Source organism: Astatotilapia calliptera, chromosome 9 (assembly GCF_964374335.1).
Source record: "Astatotilapia calliptera chromosome 9, fAstCal68.1, whole genome shotgun sequence".
In the NCBI taxonomy this organism is placed as follows: Eukaryota; Metazoa; Chordata; class Actinopteri; order Cichliformes; family Cichlidae; genus Astatotilapia; species Astatotilapia calliptera.
In genome coordinates, this window is record NC_137430.1 from 35,407,515 (window position 1) to 35,429,841 (window position 22,327).

General features: G+C 45.7%; 1 protein-coding gene across 9 annotated transcripts in view; it reads right to left on the bottom strand.

Annotated features, from left to right (window-relative positions):
• The window catches only part of LOC113029555 (receptor-type tyrosine-protein phosphatase mu-like), a 224,660-nt gene that overhangs the window by 100,765 nt on the left and 101,568 nt on the right, over positions 1-22,327 (bottom strand). For 6 of the 9 annotated variants that reach the window (XM_080306871.1, XM_080306867.1, XM_080306866.1 and 3 more), the window contains exons 13-18: positions 22,074-22,275; positions 21,410-21,512; positions 7,961-8,142; positions 7,652-7,746; positions 4,639-4,675; positions 1,006-1,080 (exon numbers count right to left, since the gene is read on the bottom strand). In XM_080306871.1, coding sequence (XP_080162997.1) covers positions 1,006-1,080; positions 4,639-4,675; positions 7,652-7,746; positions 7,961-8,142; positions 21,410-21,512; positions 22,074-22,275 — 694 coding nt within the window. The remainder of the gene's footprint in view (positions 1-1,005; positions 1,081-4,638; positions 4,676-7,651; positions 7,747-7,960; positions 8,143-21,409; positions 21,513-22,073; positions 22,276-22,327) is intronic. The other 3 variants (XM_080306872.1, XM_080306870.1, XM_080306868.1) reach the window with 1 other exon arrangement.

The following is a 22,327-nucleotide window of genomic DNA, read 5'->3' on the forward strand; positions in this document are numbered from 1 at the left end:
CAATATTGCGTTTCGCTTCTGTTATTATGGTACATTGACAAAAACATATACTTTTATTCACAGGATAAAACAGTTGTTTTGTATCACTAATTGCCCAGTACGATTACAGCATACAATATTATTGTCACTGCTACATTTCTGTGATGAACCAGAAATTATTTCCACTGCTAATTAATTACCGTTGAGCTCAAAGGTCCTATTAATAAACGGTTAACGAATGTGTATTTATGAAGACGATTTGTGAGACTGGTAAACTTATGATACGTACGATGGTCTTTACTTTCTACACGGTGCATTTCAAGGTCCTGCACCCATCCGTCGGTAAACTGTACCTGGGCTTGTTGCAGTGACCTGAAGTTACTAAACTTCATGAGTGTGTGCACTCACTCCAAGAACCGTATGATTATAAATATGAGCGTGGTGAAAGTTGGGCAGCACGCTGACGTCTTTTCTCCCTCTGTGTGCTCGTAAGGATCTAACACTTTCACTGGTTTGATTTTTTTCCTCGTATCTTTTCTTTGACTTTTCATTAAGTCTGTCTTTGTACGGACCGGCATTGTTCTCCTTTGTTTTGTACATACCTTTTTGGGGGGCAAAGAAAAAGCAAGAATTTATTGGAACCGAAGAATGAACGTTTTGCGGTGCTGCAAATGCTTGCATTTGATGCGGTACTTGGATTGTTTTGCCATGAGTTACCGGCATGCAATGCGCGAAAGTCACGTGGTCTGTCAATCTCTATAACTGCAAATCAAACGATGACAGAGTCGCCTCCATCTTTGTTCAGATGTGTTTCGGGGTCATTTATTTTACTTTGATTCGTGCCGAGTGTGACGCGTCACAGGCCAAACAGTCAGAAAGATCACAACATCATTTCCTGTTCAGTCATGTTTGAGCTCCACAGACATGAGCGCCTCTCTTATTAGAAATTATTAATCCAATAAAGCCATTAAAGCCAGAGATTCCAGTCAGTGTGAGTCTGTGTGTGTGCAGCGTGTGTGTGCTGACCTGTTAGCTGCTTGTCGCCTGCTGCCGGGGCGATGCGAATGTAGGGCGTGGTGAGCTGGGTGACGATTATAGCGGCTATTCATCCAGGAAGGCATGCAGACAGACAGAGAGAGAGAGAGAGATGGCAGGTCTGTACTGCAGCAGAAACATTAGTAACACACAGCGCCCTGCTCTCCTGTCACAGCACAGCGCTAACACAATGCTAACACAGCGCTAACACAGCGCTAACACAATGCTAACACAGCACACAGCACTCAGCGTTTGTGACTCGAGTCGTCTCCTTATTTTGACCCAGTGCTTCCACCTGCTGTCTCATTATTATCATTATCATTGTTATCAATAAAGCAGGAAACGCTGCACTCATCTGGGTTTAAATAAAGTCACTTGAATGCTCTGATCGTGTGAAGAACTCTTGGTGGCAGCTTTAAACTGCTGATCGGCGTCGCTCCGCTTGCAGCTGAGCTCGAGCCGAGCAGCTCCACGTCCTGCCTGAAGCCGCGAGGACAGCAGCTCTGTCCATCACATTCACATAACTTTCACTGCTTTGGTTGGTGTCCCATCTGTGAGTGCTTCCCTTAAATTCTTTGAAGTTGCAGAAGCTCACGCTGCTCTGATGGAGGCCTTTAGCTCACCGGGATCTTTGGATCAGAGGTTTCTCTGAGATTTGGGTGAAACAGTAACAACCTGGTCAGGTGGTGAGCAAAAAAAAGCTCTCAGCAGACAGAAGCATGAAGTGCTGTAACACCTGGCTCTGACCTGAACCTGAGTCTCTGCCCTCCTCCTCCAGACTCCTGCACCGAGTTCAAAGCAGTTCTCCTGCTGATCAGCCCAGTGAGAGGTTCATTGTCTCTGGTACCAGGGCTGGAGCTCCTTCCTCTTCACCTGGCAATTGCTGATGCTTGTTGAAAGTTCTCAAGTGGACTTTTCTTCACAGTCCTCTGCTGTCTGTGCACCTTTTCCTCCACTGTTCCCTCCCGGTGAACTTTCCACTCCCACCCCTGTGAGAACAGTTGACCTTTTTAGCGGTGACCTTCTGTGCATTCACCCTCCTGCAGGATGCTGATCATCATCATCTGGACAGCTGTGAGGTCAGCAGTCTTCCTCGTGGACTTCTGTAAGCCACAGCCATCCAAAACACTTCACCTGACTATGGGAATATAAAATCCTACATGAAAAAGCTAGTGTTTGTTTTAAGAGGCTTTAATAAAAGGTTAATGTTGAACTGTAACTGTTGATCGGGGTTACTAAGAGACGACATTTGGTTGCTATGGAAACACTCTGACCTTCCCAGAATGACATCACCTCTTTCCTTCCTGTACAGGTAACCAATCATAAACTGGGTGTACCTGAAGACACGACCTTTCTCCTGCTGAGGTCTGACTGATTCGCTGCCTATTGATTATAGATCAGTATTGATTTACTGCAGCAAACCCCTGTTAGTCTTCTTCTTCAGTCCAAACTGATTTAAACTGAACTGTGAGCCAAACAGAGGAGAGCAGAGCGCTGTTCACCTAAACATACCTGGAAGAGAAGCTCGTTAATCAGCCAATCAGTGATCAGATGTTATTAATCAATCAATCAAGCAGCAGAAGCAGAGAAAGAACAGGAATCTCCTAACCATGTGTTCATCGCACTCACAGAGGTCAGTTAGAAAAAATGTGTTTATTAAAAAAGGATCAATCAGTGTATATACATATACTCACGGTGTTACCATGGCGATCAGTCAGTGCATACAGATCATGAATGTTGAGTCTGACTTAGTGAAGGGTCTCTGCTGGGCCATGAATGGTTTTATACTGGACACTAATCAGGTCCAAAAAATGATGCTGGTTTATATTTGACTGAGAACAGCTCCTGCATGCAGGCCAAAGAACTGCTTATATGACTCATCGACAATAAAGTCAGTGATTATGAAGGACAGAACAAAGAGTGTAAACGGGATTCATGTGCACAATAACCAATCATAAAAGACAAAAACAAAAAAAACTGTAACCTCCAGCACCGCCGCTCAGGCTCCTGGTGGACACACCCACGATATCAGGTTCAAAATCCTACGTCGTCTCGTTCTCCAGAAAACTTACTCTGACTCCGATTTAGCTCAGAGTCAAACTCGTCACAGAGTTTCAGCAGATGCACCTGCGGCACCGACGTGAAGCTCCTGCATCACCTCGTTCTCAATTACTGGATTCACAATCTGAGGTGTCCACAAACATAATCCTGTCCCTGTTTGATATCAGAGACAGCAAGCATGAAGTCCAAAGATCAACCGCTAACCCGAGGTGCGGTACAGGTGTGATAAAACAGGAGTTTTAACCTGTGTTTTTCTTCGTGCTGTTATTATTGACACATTGATATTTTCTCTTATGTATGTATTTTTATGAGCATTTTTGGTTATTGCTGATGAAACATAAAGTTATTATTGGAATAAAAATCATCATTAACGTGAGGCTGAATGTCAGCTCAAATGTGCGTTTCTCTCCACACGCTTCATAATTGAGGGTGCAGCATTTCTCCTTTGTTCTTTTGAAATAAGGTGGAGTTGATCGTGTGCAGAGATGGAAGGAAGTGAGTCTTTTTTCTGTCTGGCTGCATTTAAACGTCACGCCTGCTTCACACGCTCACAGAGGCGGTATCATGCTTCATTTTACACCTTTACTTTCTGCTGTCTCGGTGTGTTTTAACATTCAGCAGCCGTTCACATCACAGCAGCTCTGTTAGTGCTGCAAGGCATCATGGGTACTCTAAAAGGCAATATGGTGGGGGGGGGGGGTCCTACCCCCTGGGGTTGGCCACTAAAGTATGACTGACAGGTACGTAGGGACCAACAGAGCCAATCAGCATATGGTGTTGTTAGCCAGCAGAAACACGAGCTCCAATAAGAGCTGATTAAAGCCAGAACAGTCGATTACTGTGTGTGTGTGTGTGTGTGTGTGTGTGTGTGTGTGTGTGTGTGTGTGTGTGTGTGTCTGGTTGATCCTGGATGTCCATCAGGGGAGATAACAGTGTTTTTGTTTAGCTGTGCTGTGCTCTCTGGACACCCATACAGGCCCCGTCATTAGCCTGGGTTTAGCCTGATATTAGCGTAGCACAGAGCTCTCTCTCTGTGCGTGTGTGTGTGTGTGTGTGTGCGTGTGTGTGTGTGTGTCGAGGACATGAGTCCATGGTCCTCCTCTGATTGGAGGATAGGTGTCAGGGACAAGCAGCCATCTGTGAGCCATTATACCTCTAGAACCATTAGCCTACAACTCCAACAACTACACACTTTTCAAAATAAAATGATACAAACTACCTTTCAAAATAAATATTAAGGAAGACTTTTACGAATCTTATAGAAATGGGACCTTGTGTTCACTAAAATGTATTCTATAACCTTTCAAATTAAACTGTACTGCCACCAACATCATTTTGTAGAATTTCACATTTAACAACATAAACTTTCAAAATAAAAATTACATTTGTACCTTTAATCAAATGTCTATAACCATTTTCAAAATAAGACCTTGCACATTTACCTTTCACATGCAGCTAATGAAAAGGTACATACAGAATTTTTCTGATTATAATTTTTCAAAATAAAATGAAAAGGGTCCAACTGGTACTGAATAAATTTCAAAGTAAAATGAAGGCTCTTACCTTTAGTGGCCACTCGCACACAGTCGATCTTTGTCTCCTGTTGGAGAGAAGAGCAAATTAGTTTCCTGTCAACACAAATGCCGACATATTAGCTGTCACATCTGGCAACTACCCACACACACACACACACTCATCGTAAACAGAGCGGACAGAAGGCAAATTGCTGTGGATCAGTGCCTGTGCTGGCATTTACCAGCCAACACACACTCACATATAACACAGACACACACACACACACACACTGCGTGAGGCAGGTTTTGGTGAAAGGCGAGCAAGAACATCTTGTGTCTTTCTGGTTTTAACAAACAGCCGACAAATTAACCACAAGAGCTCATGAATATTCATCCTCACACACACACACACACACACACACACACACACACACACACACACACACACACACACACACACACACACAGAGCAAAGCGAGGCGACAGTAAAAAGCACTACAGCTGCTGCATTATTCAACACACAGACACGCACATACAAATTAAACCTCCCAGCATCAATAATTAACACCCAACATAATACAATATGTGTGTGTAACTGTTAAAATTTGTCTTTTCATTACACACACATATGGCATACACACGCACACACACTGTAGCCTATTAGTGTCACTGGTCAGGCTGCTGAAACTTTCTGCACCCCTATTAAACAGCTGTGTGTGTGTGTGTGTGTGTGTGTGTGTGTGTGTGTGTGTGTGTGTGTGTGTGTGTGTGTGTGTGTGGTCTCGGTCTCACTCATCTGGTTTTATGACAGGAAGAACAGAGAAAGTGTTCAAATTGACAGAACAGAGCAGAATCATGTGGAACCTTTGTTAAAAGGGGAAGCGTTGCTCTGTCGCACGCCGCCGTTGGGCTCGGCTGCACGCTGTGATTGGATATCTTGACACCTGCCACTTTTTAAAATAAAAGCCAGAGTGTTTGCTCTCTGATAAACACTCTGTGCACAACTGGTTTAACCCCGGAATGCTTAGGTAAACACCTGAGCTAACACAAGTAAAATATTAGTCTGGATTTAAAGTGAATTCTCTTCCTCAAGACAACATTATTGTCATCTTCATCATCATCATCTGGTATTCAGAATAATCCACCACAAACTCATACAGAAACCAAAGATGAAGGTTCAAAGCTGCCTGGCAGTCTGTTTTTACCGCACAGTCTCAGAGAAGCTTTGTTTCAGGCACAAAAACAACAGGTACTAAAAATGACTCGGTCAGGTTCAGGAGCTTTTGGGTCACTGAAAACACATGTTTAAAAAAGTCCTATCAGGGTGGAGATTATCACACAGTGTGCCACGTTATTGTTTACATGAAATGAATTTCTACAATGGCAGATAAAGACAAAATAATGTTGCTGTTAATCTGACTATCTGCAGTTTGCTTACATGCTTACATCTTGATGCAGGCTCAATCATCCAGGTAAGTAAATCTCCAAAAGTTGATTCTGTTCATCTGGACGTAGAGTTTTGTGGGAGAAAAGTTTCGTCATCATCAGGTGACGTCTTCAGTCTCAGCTGACTGCAGGTTTCAATCTTCTAAACAGTACATTTGCATAATGACTGAAACCAGCCCACTGAAGGAACAATGGGCTGGGAGGTCAGTTCCTTAATCATAATTATGCAAATTCTCATGACCATTGATCAACAACCACTGACCAAAACCCACTGATCAATGGCCATGAGTCCCATTCACAGAGAGTTGGGGAATGGCTGCAATTACAGCATTGTAAGATGGTGACAGATGTACCCTTAGGCCACTCCTCCATTCAGAGATGGTCTTTTTCACGTAAATGGCCTCCTTGACTCCGCCCTCAAACCACATCAAATTCACCAGGGAGGATATGAAAAGTGGCAGGTTAGCCTTCTTAGACTGTGAGCTTTCCATCAGCAATGGGGGACATCTAAAACCTGACGTGTACCGTAAACCTGCACATACAGTTCTTGTTCAGTATCTAAGGTTTGACTCTCATCATCCACTGGAGCACAAACTGGGTGTTATCAAGAAGCTACAACACAGAGCGATCACCATCCCCACTGACACAGCAGCCAGGGAGGCAGAAGAACATCAAGAAGGCCCTGAGTAAATGTGGTTACCCCAGCTGGACTTTTGTCAAAGCTGGAAAGGCTCCTAAAGAAAGCTCCAGCAGATCCAGGAGGCCATTTACGTGAAAAGGGAAAGACCATCTCTGAATGGAGGAGTGGCCTAAGGGTACATCTGTCACCATCTTACAATGCTGTGATTGCAGCCATTCCCCAACTCTCTGTGAATGGGACTCATGGACATTGATCAGTGGTTGTTGATCAATGATGATGAGAATTTGCATAATTAAGATTAAGGAACTGACCTCCCAGCCCATTGTTCCCTCAGTGGGCTGGTTTCAGTCATTATGCAAATGTGCTGTTTATAAGATTGAAACCTGCAGTCAGCTGAGACTGAAGACGTCACCTGGATGATGATGAAACGCTTCTCCCACAAAACGCTACGTCAGGATGAACAGAATCAAGTTTTTGGAGATACGTGCTTACATATACACACGCATATACAAAGACAGAGGAGTCAGAGTGAGCTTCGGACGTGGCTTCTACATCCAACACAGACCCTCTTACAACCGACCTTGGTTTTGAATACATTTCCTTTTTAAAAAAAATGTAATTTATGTGTGCTGCATGCCCTTTGTTCATTCCTAAGATGTGAGTCTACACCAACTAAAATACTGTCTTTAGTTAATGTGTGAAAGCCTCAGGGAATTCATACTATGGAGTTCCTGTCTCTCTCAAACTTTCTTCTTCTGCCTTATTGTTACCTTATAACAAAAACACGACTTAGTTAGCATCAATCAATAAAAACAACTTAGTCAGGTTCAGTCTTCAGTCTCATAGTGATCCATTGATATCTGCGTGAATATCCATGGTAGACTGCAGACAGGAGCCGATGACAGCTGATCCAGCTGATTTAAATGATTTGAATTCCACTGTGTTGGTTGTGTTACCTGTAAACAGGTGAACTCACCCCATTGGCAGTGCTGACAGCCTGATAGTAAATCCCATAACTCTTATGAGGCAGGAGGGGAGCATTCCAGTAACCACTGTAGGTCCTGTTGTCACCTGTACAAACACAAAGGTAAACAGACTCACTGATGAACTCACAGACTGACTCAGTGAATGATTGACTGGATCACTGACTGACTCGTTTATTAACTCACTAATTAAGAGACTCACAGACTGATTCGCCAACTGACTGAGTCAATAACTGACAGACCCATTGACTGACTAACTAATTGACTGATTGACTGAGTGAATGACTGAATGTGTCACTGACCCACACAGAAGGGCATGGGCGCCCTCAGCTCGCTCATTGGAAGCTCAGCGCTGAAGTAATACTGGGAGTCCAGCAGCGTGGCGTTCTGGAAGTGAATGGGCACTGGATAACAGCGCAGAATCTCTGCAGTGCCTCTGGTCTGCCTGCGGGGGCGCTCCTCTTCCACCACCACCTGGTATTTACTACAGACAGACAGGTTGAACCATAAACAGATCTTGTAAAACAGAGTCACATGTTTACTGTGATGCTGGCACTGAAGCGAGGCATTATCAGTTTGGATTATGGGAAAAGCAGGATCAGCTGTTTGTGGATCCTGCAGCTTTGACCATGGCTCCAGCTGAGAAGTCCGGTCAAAGGAACCTTTGGGAGAATCAGTAATGCATGTGTTCGTAAAAAGGAAAATGGGATGAAGATCAACTCTTGTTGTTGCAGAATTGCTGCTGTGAGCTTTGCTGTTCGTGATTGTTGCTGATAATTGGCTGGATTTCAGTTCACATACAAGCCGACACATTAAACTGCTCGGCTCTTCTTCTGCCCATCTGTTGATTCATTATTCAGCTCCACATAAAGGTCACCTATGCCTCTCCTCCATCACACTCTCCTTCACTTTTATTAACTCTCCGTCTGTGTGTGGAGGCTGTAACTTTAGTTTGACATTAAACTGATCGTTCATTTCCTCCTGTCAGAGCTGCTATTAAATCCTATACGCAGGTAAAAGACATAAAGGAAGACAAGAAAGGGAAATAACATGAGATATAATATTTGAAAAAATATATAATTCTAGGTAGCTGTCACCTACTTATCCCTGAATAAAAAAAAATCCTGTTCACCATCGACCACCAAAGAATTTTAAAGGACATACAAATATCAGATACTTCATTCTGTATGTGACAGTCAGGAGGAGGAGCTGCCTGATTGCTCCTGTGCTGATTTAAAGCCTCATGAACATCTCATTAAAACCTCAGTCTGACCATTATAAGGGCATCGACAGAAAAAGACAGATCAAGCTCTACCGACATTTAAGGAAACTTTAGCAACTTCGGGAAACCTGTCAGATCCATTAAAACTCTCCACGAGAGAAATGATCAACTTTATTGTCAAAGGAGCTTGCAAAGAAAAGCATCTGGACTTCTTTAAGTTACTTGAAGACGTTTCACCTCTCATCCGAGAAGCTTCTTCAGTTCTAAGGTCAAATGGTGGACACTACAGATTACTACACTACAGATTACCACACAAAGATCACTACTCTCCTCAGTGACAACAATACCTACGAAGCCCTAAAGCGAGACCCCACAAGCAGCTACAAAAATAAAGTTATCGCTTTTCTTCAAGACTTTGAAAAGGACAAAATTATTGACCGCCTTAGATATCACTGCCTTTACCCAGGGGATGCCATACCCTGCATTTACGGACTTTCTAAAATCCACAAGGAAGCTGTCCCACTCAGACCCATAGTCAGTAGCATAAACTCAGCCACTTACAACATTGCTAAACACCTTGCTACCATCCTTGCTCCTCTCGTGGGGAACACCCCACACCACATCAAGAACTCCACCGACTTCACCGACAAGGTCCAGAAACTTACCCTGGATCCAGATGAAACCATGGTGTCCTTTGATGTAGTCTCTCTCTTCACTTGCATACGCACCACGGAGGCCGTGGAGACTGTCAGAAAACGACTACAAGAAGACAGCTCCGTGGAGGACAGGACCAACTTCACACCCGATCAGATCTGCACACTGTTAGACCTCTGCCTCACCACTACATATTTCAAGTACAACGAAGGCTTTTACAGACAAAAACATGGCTGTGCCATGGGCTCCCCCGTGTCACCTATTGTAGCCAACCTTTACATGGAGGAAGTGGAAAGGAAGGCTCTCGGCTCTTTCAAAGGAAGAGTACCCAGCCACTGGTACAGATATGTGGACGACACCTGGGTCAAAATCAAGACACAAGAAGTGGAATCCTTCACTGCGCACATTAACGCTGTGGATAAAAACATCAAGTTCACCAGGGAAGACACAAAGGACGACTGTTTGCCTTTCCTGGACTGCGCTGTACACATTGAAGAGAACGGCAACCTCAACATCGAAGTTTACCGGAAGCCCACACACACGGACCAGTACCTCCTCTTTGACTCCCATCACCCTCTGGAACACAAACTTGGAGTAATCAGGACCCTACACCACCGGGCAGAACATGTTCCCTCTAAGCCTGAAGGAAAAAGAAGGAACACACACATGTAAAGGAAGCACTCAAAACGTGCGGCTATCCTAAATGGGCGTTCTTAAAGTCAGCAAAGAGGCACAGAAAAGAAGACCAGACACCAGCGAGGGAGGATAAGAAGGACAGACGCAACAACATTGTCATCCCCTATGTAGCCGGTGTATCAGAGAAACTCAGGCGAGTTTTCTCCAAGCACAACATCCCAGTGTATTTCAGACCCAGCAACACGCTCAGACAAAAACTGGTTCACCCGAAAGACAAAACGCCAAAACACAGACTTAACAATGTGGTGTATGCTGTACAGTGCAGCGAGGAATGCTCAGACCTCTACATCAGAGAGACCAAACAGCCACTTCACAAGCGCATGGCACAACACAGAAGAGCCACCTCCACAGGACAAGACTCAGCTGTCCATCTGCATCTTAAGGATAAAGGACACTCTTTCGAGGATGCCAATGTTCACATTTTGGACAGAGAGGACAGATGGTTTGAAAGAGGAGTGAAAGAAGCATCTATGTCCACTGTGAGCGACCATCTTTGAACAGAGGCGGGGTTTACGACACCAACTCTCTGCCATCTATAATCCAGTTTTGAGATCCTTCCCAGACGCCTTAACGCCCACTCACATCCTGGGCCATCTGACCTCAGGAATTCGCATGATAAGGTGGAGCCAGGTTTCACAATGAACACACCCGAAACTCTGGCTGATTGGGACCCACACCCAGTTTCACACCTTGGCTCAGGGGATTAGAGGATCATCAGGGGTCCTTTTGTCCCTCTGTGGGGGGTCACTCCCACTAGGTTTATATCTGGGACTCTCCACCATTTGACCTTAGAACTGAAGAAGCTTCTCGGATGAGAGGTGAAACGTCTTCAAGTAACTTAAAGAAGTCCAGACGCTTTTCTTTGCAAGCTCCTTTGACTACGATGACCTGGATGACTGAGAACCTTCACAGTCGATCAACTTCATTAAAACACCACAAAAACTGACTTTCAGAAAACTCGACATAAACTGTTTTAGTTCTAACTGAACACAGAACACTTAGTTTCTATCAGTGTTTGTACTCTGGAAACAACAGTTGTGTTCCTCACAGGAGTCTCACACACACACACACACACACACACACACACACACACACACACACACACACACACACACACACACACACAGGTCTGTGAAAACACTTCAAGAACTATACCACCTCTATTAAGTTACATTATACATGCTTCCCTTAGGCAGTATCATCAGATGACACCCAGCTCTATCTGTCCATGAATCCAGGTCTTTATGTCTTAAAGACATAAAGCCTTTCTGCTTCTTAATTCAGATCAAACTGAGGTTATTGTACTCGGCCCTGAAAATCTTAGAAATATGATATCTAACGTCTTGATGCAGGCTCAATCACCCAGATAAGTAAATCTCCAAAAGTTGATTCTGTTCATCTGGACGTAGCGTTTTCAGGGAGAGAAACGTTTCGTCATCATCCAAGTGGCTTCTTCAGTCTCAGCTGACTGCAGGTTTCAATCTTATAAACAGTACATGTGCATAATGACTGAAACCAGCCCACTGAAGGAACAATGAAAATACATAAACAGGGTGCAACTTTAACACCGATTGTCTGTATGAACAACTCGGTCACCTATAACATCTCCAAGTTTCTGGCTTTGATCCTCAACCCGCTGGTGGGCAGCTCTGAACACCACCTCCAGAACACCCTGGATTTTGTTGAGAAGGTGAGAGATGTCATCATGGAGGCAGATGAAACCATGGTCTCGTACGACGTTACATCTCTCTTCATTTGCATCCCAGTCACAGAAGTGTTGGAGGTAGTTCATAAGAGATTACAGGATGACCCCAACCTCAGCAGCAGGACCGCTCTCAGCATCGACCAAGTTTGTTTGAACTGTGTCTTCATTCCACCTACTTCACATACAAGGGTCAGTTCTTCAGGCAGAAACATGTGTGTGCCATGGGCTCCCAGTTTCACCCATTGTGGCCAATTTGTACATGAAAGAAGTGGAAAAGAGGGCTTTGCTATCCTACCCTGGAACACCACCAAGCCATTGGTTCAGATATGTGGATGACACCTGGGTGAAAATCAAATCTCAGGACGTGCCACAATTCATGGGTCACATTAACTCAGTGGACCGACACATCAAATTCACCAGGGAGGATATGAAAAGTGGCAGGTTAGCCTTCTTAGACTGTGAGATTTCCATCAGTAATGGGGGACATCTAAAAGCTGACGTGTACCGTAAACCTACACATACGGATCAGTATCTAAGGTTTGACTCTCATCATCCACTGGAGCACAAACTGGGTGTTATCAAGAAGCTACAACACAGAGCGATCACCATCCCCACTGACACAGCAGCCAGGGAGGCAGAAGAACATCAAGAAGGCCCTGAGTAAATGTGGTTACCCCAGCTGGACTTTTGTCAAAGCTGGAAAGGCTCCTAAAGAAAGCTATTCCCCAACTCTCTGTGAATGGTCCTCATGGACATTGATCAGTGGTTGTTGATCAATGGTCATGAGAATTTGCATAATTATTTCAATTTCAATTTCAATTTTATTTCTATAGCACATTTAAAAGTCACAAGTACAACAAAGTGCTTCACAAACGAACCATACTTGCAATTTACAACAGGAGAAAACAGTTAACAAAGAATAAAATTATAAAATAATAATATAAGAACAGACATGAATCAGGGAAAATTAAGCTAAGTAGTTTGAAAAGCGAGCTTAAACAGATGGGTTTTTAACCGAGATTTAAAAGATTGGATAGTTTCCGACACACACATAATTATGATTAAGGAACCGACCTCCCAGCCCATTGTTCCCTCAGTGGGCTGGTTTCAGTCATTATTTACACAAAACGCTACGTCCAGATGAACATAATCAACTTTTGGAAATATGGTATCTAAGCAGACTCTTACTCTGGATGGCATTACCTTGGCTTCCAGTAACACTGTGAGGAACCTTGGAGTCATTTTTGACCAGGACATGTCCTTCAACGCACATATTACTTTGTCTGGCTATCGGACAAAGTACCGGACTCCGCAATACAACTGCCGGGGTTCTCTGTGCACCGCACGGACAGGTCACAGGATCTTACTGGGAAAAGCAGAGGCGGTGGTGTGTGTTTCATGATCAACAACAGCTGGTGTGATTATGCAAACGTGCACCCGGTCAAATCCTTCTGCTCACCGGACCTGGAGTACCTGATGATTAAGTGCCGGCCATTCTGGCTACCGAGGGAATTTACAGCAGTGATTATTACGGCTGTTTACATTCCCCCACAAGCCGACACTGACCGAGCACTCAGGGAACTGTACAGCGCGATCAGCAGCGAGGAAACCGCACACCCAGAGGCAGCGTTTATCACAGCCGGAGACTTTAATAAGGGAAACCTGAAGAAAGTCTCACCAAAACTCCATCAACACATCCTTTTCAACACACGTGGAAACCGGCAACTCGACCACTGTTACACCTCTTTCCGGGATGCGTACAAAGCCCTCCCCCGCGCCCCATTCGGCCAATCAGATCACCGCTCCATCCTGCTCCTGCCCGCCTACAGGCAGAAGCTGAAACAGGAAGCTCCAACCCGGAGGGCGGTGCACTGTTGGACGGACCAATCGGAGTCTGCGCTGCGGGACTGTTTTGATCACGCGGACTGGGAAATGTTTCACGTGGCCGCCAGAGACATTGATGAATACACAGACTCAGTCTGTGGATTTATCAGGAAATGCGTGGAAGATGCCGTCCCATCCAGAACAGTCAAATCCTTCCCAAATCAAAAACCCTGGATTAACGGAGATGTTCGCGCGGCACTGGCGGCACGGAGCACCGCCTTTGCCTCCGCGAACACATCGGACTACAAACACGCACATTACCAACTCCGGAAGACGATCAAAGCAGCCAAACGTGAGTACAGGGACAGGGTGGAGCAACAGTTTGACAACCCTCGGAGTATGTGGCAGGGACTCAACACGATCACAGACTTTAGAGGGAAAACCAGCACACCGCAGACCACGGCCTCTCTGTGTGAGGATCTAAACGTATTCTACGCTAGATTCGACGCAGCGAACACCATGAGACCGGACAGTGTGCGCACCGCAGATGACGTCAGTGCGCACACTGTGTCTGAGGAGGATGTGCGGAAGTGCTTCAGGAAGGTGAACGCACGCAAAGCTACTGGTCCGGACGGGATTCCCGGCCGTGTCCTCAGGTCATGCGCGGCTCAGCTGGCTGGAGTGTTCACGCACATCTTCAACCTTTCCCTCTCTCTGTCTGTAGTCCCAGCCTGCTTCAAAATGGCCACCATCGTCCCTGTACCCAAATCCTCCACCATCTCCTCATTGAACGACTGGCGACCTGTAGCCCTGACCCCCATCGTGAGCAAATGCTTCGAGAAGCTGGTCAGGGACTTCATCTGCTCTGCACTACCCGACTCACTGGACCCTCTACAGTTTGCATACCGCCACAACAGGTCCACTGATGATGCCATAGCCCTGACACTACACACTGCCCTGTCACACCTGGAGAAGAGAGACACGTATGTGAGGATGCTGTTTGTAGATTACAGCTCAGCATTCAATACCATCGTTCCCTCGAAGCTGGACAGGAAACTGCAGGATCTAGGACTGAGCAGCTCCCTCTGCAGCTGGATCCTTAGCTTCCTGTCTGACAGACGCCAGGTGGTCAGACTGGGCAGCATCACCTCATCCCCCATCACACTGAACACTGGTGCTCCACAGGGGTGTGTACTGAGCCCTCTCCTGTACTCACTCTACACCTACGACTGCACAGCCACTAACAGCTCCAACATCATTGTGAAGTTTGCGGACGACACTACAGTGGTGGGTCTTATCACCAACGGTGATGAGACGGCTTACAGGGAGGAGGTCAGCGCCCTGACCCACTGGTGTCAAGACAACCATCTCACCCTCAACGTCGCAAAGACAAAGGAGTTGATAGTGGACTTCCGGAGGTGCAGAGAAGTACACACCCCCATCACCATCAACGGCGCTGCTGTGGAGAGAGTGAGCAGCTTCCGGTTCCTTGGTGTACATCTGGCTGAGGATCTTACGTGGTCAGTACACACAAACAAAACAGTGAAGAAGGCGCAGCAGCGCCTCTTCTTTCTCAGGAGACTGAAAAGATTCGGCATGAGCCCCCGCATCCTCAGGACCTTCTATCACTGTGCCATTGAGAGCATCCTCACTGGATGCATCACCACCTGGTACGGCAACAGCACCGCCTACAACTGCAAAGCTCTCCAGCGAGTAGTGCGGTGCTCTGAACGGATAATTGGAGGTGAGCTTCCCTCCCTCCAAGACATCTACAGGAAGCGCTGCCTGAGGAAAGCGGGGAGGATCATCAAGTACTCCAGTCACCCCAGCCATAAACTGTTCAGACTGCTTCCATCAGGAAGGAGGTTCTGCAGCATCCGGTCCCGTACCAGCAGACTGAGAGACAGCTTCTTCCATCAGGCCATCAGACTGCTGAACACGTCATAGACACCTCAGCTTCACTACTGGAACTTCAACACTATGCACTCCATACTGTACAGTAATGCCACTGTTTTGCACATGTCTACACTCTGTATATTTTATATATTTTATTATTATTATTATTATTATTATTATTTTTTTTTTTTTTTTTTTACTATTTAATTTGTAAAAATGTGTATACACACACACACACACACGTAGGAAAATATTTAGTATACACATCCAGAAATGCATACACTATTATATATTGTACATATATTTATTAGTTTCAGGTTGGCCATTCTTGCATTTTGCTCGTTTGTGTTGTTGTGTTTGCACATCTCTGTTGCTTGTGGGGCTCGCACACAAGAATTTCACTCGCATGTGCTGTGCCAGTGTGCCTGCACATGTGATGTGACAATAAAAGTGATTTGATTTGATTTGATATTAAACAAATATGTAAGACTGCTTTCTTCCATTTGTGCAACATCTCTAAAGTTAGAAATATCCTGTCTCAGAGTGACGCTGAAAAACTAGTTCATGCATTTATTATTTCCAGGCTGGACGACTGTAATTCATTATTATCAGGATGTCCAAAAAACTCACTGAAAAGCCTTCAGCTGATCCAAAATGCTGCAGCAAGAGTCCTGACAGGGACTAGAAGGAGAGAGCAGATTTCTCCTGTTTTGGCTTCCTGTTAAATCCAGAATTCAAAATCATCCTCCTCACATACAAGGTCTTAAATAATCAGGCCCCATCTTATCTCAATGACCTTGTAGTACCATATCACCCTATTAGAGCACTTCGCTCTCGCTCTGCAGGCCTACTTGTTGTTCCTAGAGTATTTAAAAGTAGAATGGGAGGCAGAGCCTTCAGTTTTCAGGCCCCTCTTCTGTGGAACCAGCTTCCAGTTTGGATTCAGGAGACAGGCACTATCTCTACTTTCAAGATTAGGCTTCAAACTTTCCTTTTTGCTAAAGCATATAGTTAGGGCTGGACCAGGTGACCCTGAATCCTCCCTTAGTTATGCTGCAATAGGTGTAGGCTGCTGGAGGATTCCCATGATGCACTGGGTGTTTCTTCTTTCTTCACACTTATTAATCCCCAGCTCTCTTCCACAGCATGTCTTTAGATATGTGCCAATTCCTCGGCCGCATCCTTTGGAGGCCGCATTTGAAGGCCGATTACGTCACAACCAGGAAATGAAGGGTGCTCCAAATGCGTCCTTTATTTCCCCAGATTTGAAGGATGGGTCGGGTGTATTGTTCGTGGTCCACCATATCCCAGAATTCCTAGCGCGGCCCCGCCAATTCCAGTTTCCAAATATGGCAGAAGCAACTTATTCTTATTACTCTTTGAAATATTTTATTAATTCAATTATTATTTATAATATTTGTATAATAATATAAAATACTTTTCAAATGCGGCAATGGAGTATATCTGCTCGGTTTATCAAGACATCACATATTTGTAAAAGTGCTCTGATGTGTTTGGAGACGTCTGTTACCCACCAGCTCGATAGTTAGCCGGGAGCTCGAGGGTCACTGAAGCCGGCGAGTGCAGCGGACTCCCGGCACATCATTTCAGATCCCCATGGTCTTCACTACTTAGGTTAAACATGATATATAAGTCACTATGATAACTTATAAATGTACATTTTTGGCTTTTTTCAATGTTTCATTTGTTCCTGAGTAAATCGGTTTGGCTGAGATTAAAGTTTTAGTTTTCACACAGTTGAATAAACATCAACCTGATTAAACAGAAGTGTGAGATGGTCGAGAGTTTACTCCTGTTATATTTATAGTGTCCTGTTATATTTTAAATAACAAGGAGCAGACAGCCGAGTTTATTAAACTCCACCGAGACAGCGGTGACGCAAAACTGAAGGCTCGACCGTCCAATTTCACAGCCAATTTCACCGGCCTTCAGAGAACCCGGCCTATGTGGGCCGGGTTCTCTGAAGGCCGGCTTAGGAATTGGGACATGTCTTTATCCTGTCTGCCTCCCCTCACCCCAACCAGTCGCAGCAGATGGCCCCGCCCCTCCCTGAGCCCGGTTTTGAGGTTTCTTCCAGTTAAGTTTTTCCTCCTTACTGTCACCAAATGCTTGCTCAAAGGTCAACGTCTGATTGTTAGTGTTTTCTCTGTATAACAGGATCTTTCATTGGGACAACTGCTGTGATTTGTTGCTGTATAAATAAAATTGAACTGAACTGAAGTGAAAGTATTGTGGCTCTAGAGTAAACTTTCTTTTCCAGCAGAAGAGCCTGTATGTGGTTTACACTGGGCTGCACCTGAATGCAGCACGGTTAGTTTTTAAGACGGCGTGTGTCCCTAGGGACGCTGGAAACAATAGTTGTGTTTTTCATAGGAGTCCAGTTCAGGACAGAAGTTACATATCAACACACACACACACAGTTTCTGACACACATCTGAAGGTGTGGAGGGTGAAACTGCAGTGTTGTCACATTTCCTGCTGGACAGGAAACTAATGGAGGACAGGAAGGCGCACAGACACAAACACACTGTTTTTAATTCGCCTCTGAAAGGAAGAGAAGAAGAACAAATTGGATCATTTCTGCCTCGTTCTTTCAGTTCTCCTCCCCCCCACATCTGTCTCTTTCTTTATGTCCTTTCTTCTCCTCTCTGTCGTTGACGTTCCATCTCCAATCACATTTCACCACGCTCGAGTCGCAGGACTTCTTGTGTGTGTGTGTGAGACAGTAATCTGATTACAGCTGCAGGTCGCTGCCGGCAACACCTTTTGTCCTGTGATGCGCGTATCCTACATACGCGTGTGTTTGAATCTGTGTGTGCGTGCCTGAAGGCCAACACACACTGTGGTGTCAGAGAGAAAGTTAAATATAAACACGCAGACCTTAAATCGTATCTCGGAGCAGCATCTGTTCAATCTGATGGATTTCACATCAGACATCATGTCGATTAACACAGCGCAAATCACACACACACACGCCTCGCCCCTACACAAAAGGAAAAACAGATCTCGCTTCAGCTGAAAAGATCCATTTTCCTCCTTTCAGCTTCCTCTTTCTTCGCCCCCACTCAAACACAAGAGTCACGTTCGAGTGACTGATCTGCAGCGTTCGCAGCGCTCTCTCGCTGCTTGCACAGAAAACACGGCCACTCGCTGAAGTGGCGACGAGCACGTGCAGGTGCTTCCGTGAGATTCTTTTCAGACATCTAGCAAACCAAAGAAAGCTGAAGTGGAGCTGGAACTGCTCTTGCTGAGCAAACGCAGGCAGGAATAAACAGCTGACATACACCTCCAACAGCTTCACTGGGTTTCATCCACCCAGTCATCACACAGCAGTGGCAGCACGGTTGCCTCACAGTTTAATTCCACCATCAGGTCTTTCTGTGTGGAGTTTGCACGTTCCTCCTGTGTTTGCGTGGGTTCTCTCCCAGTCGTTGTCTGTCTCTATGTGCTAGCCCTGCGACAGACGGGGGCCTGTCCAGGTCCTACCCTGGGGCTGAATAGGCTCCCGTCGCGCCCCTACATGGAGGGTTGGTGACGTCGGGCTGCTGTCTGGTGGTTAGCTACAGAGGTGGGGTGAGGTTAAACTGTTCTCACTTAATGCTGAGGGTTCCTGATGGGTGGAGAGAAACGCCGTCATATGGACCAAACTCCATCCAAAGAAGGTCTGAGAGGATACACATAGCTCGAAGCCGACATTCATGTTTGGATGACTTCAAATCGCAACAACAGTCGCTTTGTAGTGTAAGGAAGACCCTACACTGATCCTCGGCTTCATGGCTCAGATATGTGGAGTCAGCGAGCGTACGAGCTGCACTTACACTAACTGCAGAACCAAAAGCCACGCCCACTGCCACAGCCTACTCCACGCTCGTTAACACAAGCAGTACATCAGTAGATACGCACAAGCGTCGAGGCCACCAGCTACCCAGCATGCAACACTTTGTGTGTCTCTGCACGCGGGGCTGCTGCAGTATCACGGAAAGACTCACTGTGATTATTTCACAATGACACTTTTGTGTTTTTCATCTTTTTTTTAGCAAATTATTCAGAATTAAAATGAGTAAAAATCATTATTTATACAGCACCAAATCACAACAGCAGTCACCTCGAGGCGCTTTATATTGTACAGTAGATCCTACAATAATAGATACAGAGAAAAACCCAACAATCATATGACCCCCTATGAGCAAGCACTTTGGCGACAGTGGGAAGGAAAAACTCCCTTTTAACAGGAAGAAACCTCCGGCAGAACCAGGCTCAGGGAGGGGCGGGGCCATCTGCTGCGATTGGTTGCGGTGAGAGAAGGAAGACAGGATAAAGACATGCTGTGGAAGAGAGACAGAGGTTAATAACAGATATGATTCAATGCAGAGAGGTCTGTTAAAACACAGTGTCCTCATTATCATAGAGACTCCGTGAGGTGAGATCTCGCGTGGAACTCCACACTGAGGGAAATGAGCAGTTATTTCATGGTTCTTCCATTTGCGAATTATCGCACCACCTATTGTCATCTTTGTCCTGTCATCTGTAGCCCATTCCAGCCTTGTGTAGGTCCAGTCTCATCCCTGACATCCTTGGAAAGCTGTTTGGTCTTGGTCATGGTGCAGAGTTTGAATCTGGACATACTGATTGCTTCTATGGACAGCTGTCTTTCATACAGCTAACGAGTTGAGAAGGCTCCCGGTGTCAGCTCCTTACCTGTATGAAACACACCTGGGAGCCAGAAATCTGCTGATTGATGGGCACAGTCTCTATGGAGATGGGTTTTTGGAGGGGTAGCAGGAGGAGAGAAGCTGCAGAGAGGCGTGTAAGACTGCAGCTCTGCTTCCTGGTCCCAACTCTGGATAGTCATATTTTGGGGGGGGTTTAATAAATTTGTCCATATTTCTAGAAATGAGAGCTGCTCCATCCAAAGTGGGATGGATGCCGTCTCTCCTAACAAGACCAGGTTTCCTCCAGAAGGTTTGCCAATTGTCTATGAAGCCCACATCGTTTCTGGGACACCACTCAGACAGCCAGCAATTTAAGGAGAACATGCGGCTAAACATGTCACTCCTGGTCTGATTGGGGAGGGGACCAGAGAAAACTACAGAGTCCCACATTGTTTTAGCAAAGTTGCACACCGATTCAATATTGATTTTAGTGACCTCCGATTGGCGTAACCGGGTATCATTAGATTAAGCAAATATACCTGCCAGTCTCTCCATTACAGCTCACCTTAGTGTCTCCACCTTTAGGTCACTGCTCTTGGCCTGTAGTCATGTGACAAGCAGGTGTTCATTATCAGCGGCAGAGCCTACCTGTCTGAGACGCCGTCTCACACGCTGCTTCCTGTCTGTTTGTAGTGTGTGTGTGAGACTGACACATTAACTGATAATCCCTGGGTAATCCTCTGTGTTAGAAGTGGGCTTTGATTAGCCCCGCCCGCTGATTGTTAATTAACCAAATCCCTCGCTAAAGCCCGATGACAGAGCCCACTCAGCTGTTGACATGACGACTGTTACTGCAGATACCGCCTCCCTCTGGGCAGCAGTGAGTGTGTGTGTGTGAGACAGTGAGTGTTTTTTAATTTCAGGACAAGTCTTAATTTCCTGTTAGTGATGTGAGCAGTTTGTCGCCTGACTTCCTGCTTCAGGGCGGTACACGTCGGCGCTTTAATCTTTAACAGCAACGTCATGAAATGTTCATGGAGTGGGAGATTGATGCTGCTGAATATTTGAACAGGTACGTTACCTGACCGGGGCCCCACGGCTCTGAGCGGGCTTCAGCAGGACGGTGACGGTGGAGTCGGTCTGATTCAGAGGAGACTCCTGATCGTACGCCGGCATCAGAGGAGCTGAAGAGGAGGAGGAGTTACAATATGTTCAGCTCATTCCCTCCTGATTTACCTTCACACTGAAGCAAAGAGTGGAAATGACTCAAAGGCCTGGCGAGGAGCAGAACCACACCCGAGCGCACAGGACACAGTGGAATCAGTTGATTCCTTCCAGCTCGACTGTTTGTGTCGGGAAAACCCAGGTCCGGTCTGCCTGTTTACTCTCACCCGCCTGAACACTGTGACTGAAAGCTCCGTGGGATTAAACACACGACTGGCTTTTCAAAATAAAATGTCAGTAAGAGCCAGTGAGAAGCACTATTGAGTTAACCCTTTCTCACCCAGCCCAACTTGTTTTGTAGTTTTGGCTGTAAAATGACATCTTTCAGGAAACATTTGAATTTTCTCTCTACTCCAGAGTTATGGTCATGTGACGCATATTTCTCTGTCCGTGTTGAGACAGCAGAAACTTGTGAACGCTTTGTGCTACTGTGATACACAAAATAAGCTCACCTTGTCTTCCTTCATTGCAGTCATTTAAAGTAAAAACAACAATCTGAGCTCTTAGTTTGACAGTCCTACCTGAGATCTTGGTGGTAAACTGGGTGATAACAGGGGGCCCAAAGCCTTTAACAGTGGAGGCTCTTATTGTGAAGGAGTAGGTGGAGCCTGGGTAGAGGCCGGTGAACATGTGGCTTGTCTCATTGGCCGGTTTCAACACCCTGCCGCTCTGATTGGACAGGTCAAACTCCGTGTCGAAGGAGCTCAAGGCTTTGTAGGATATCTGGGGAGAAGACAGACATCGGGACCCAGATGACTCACGGGGTCTGACTGGG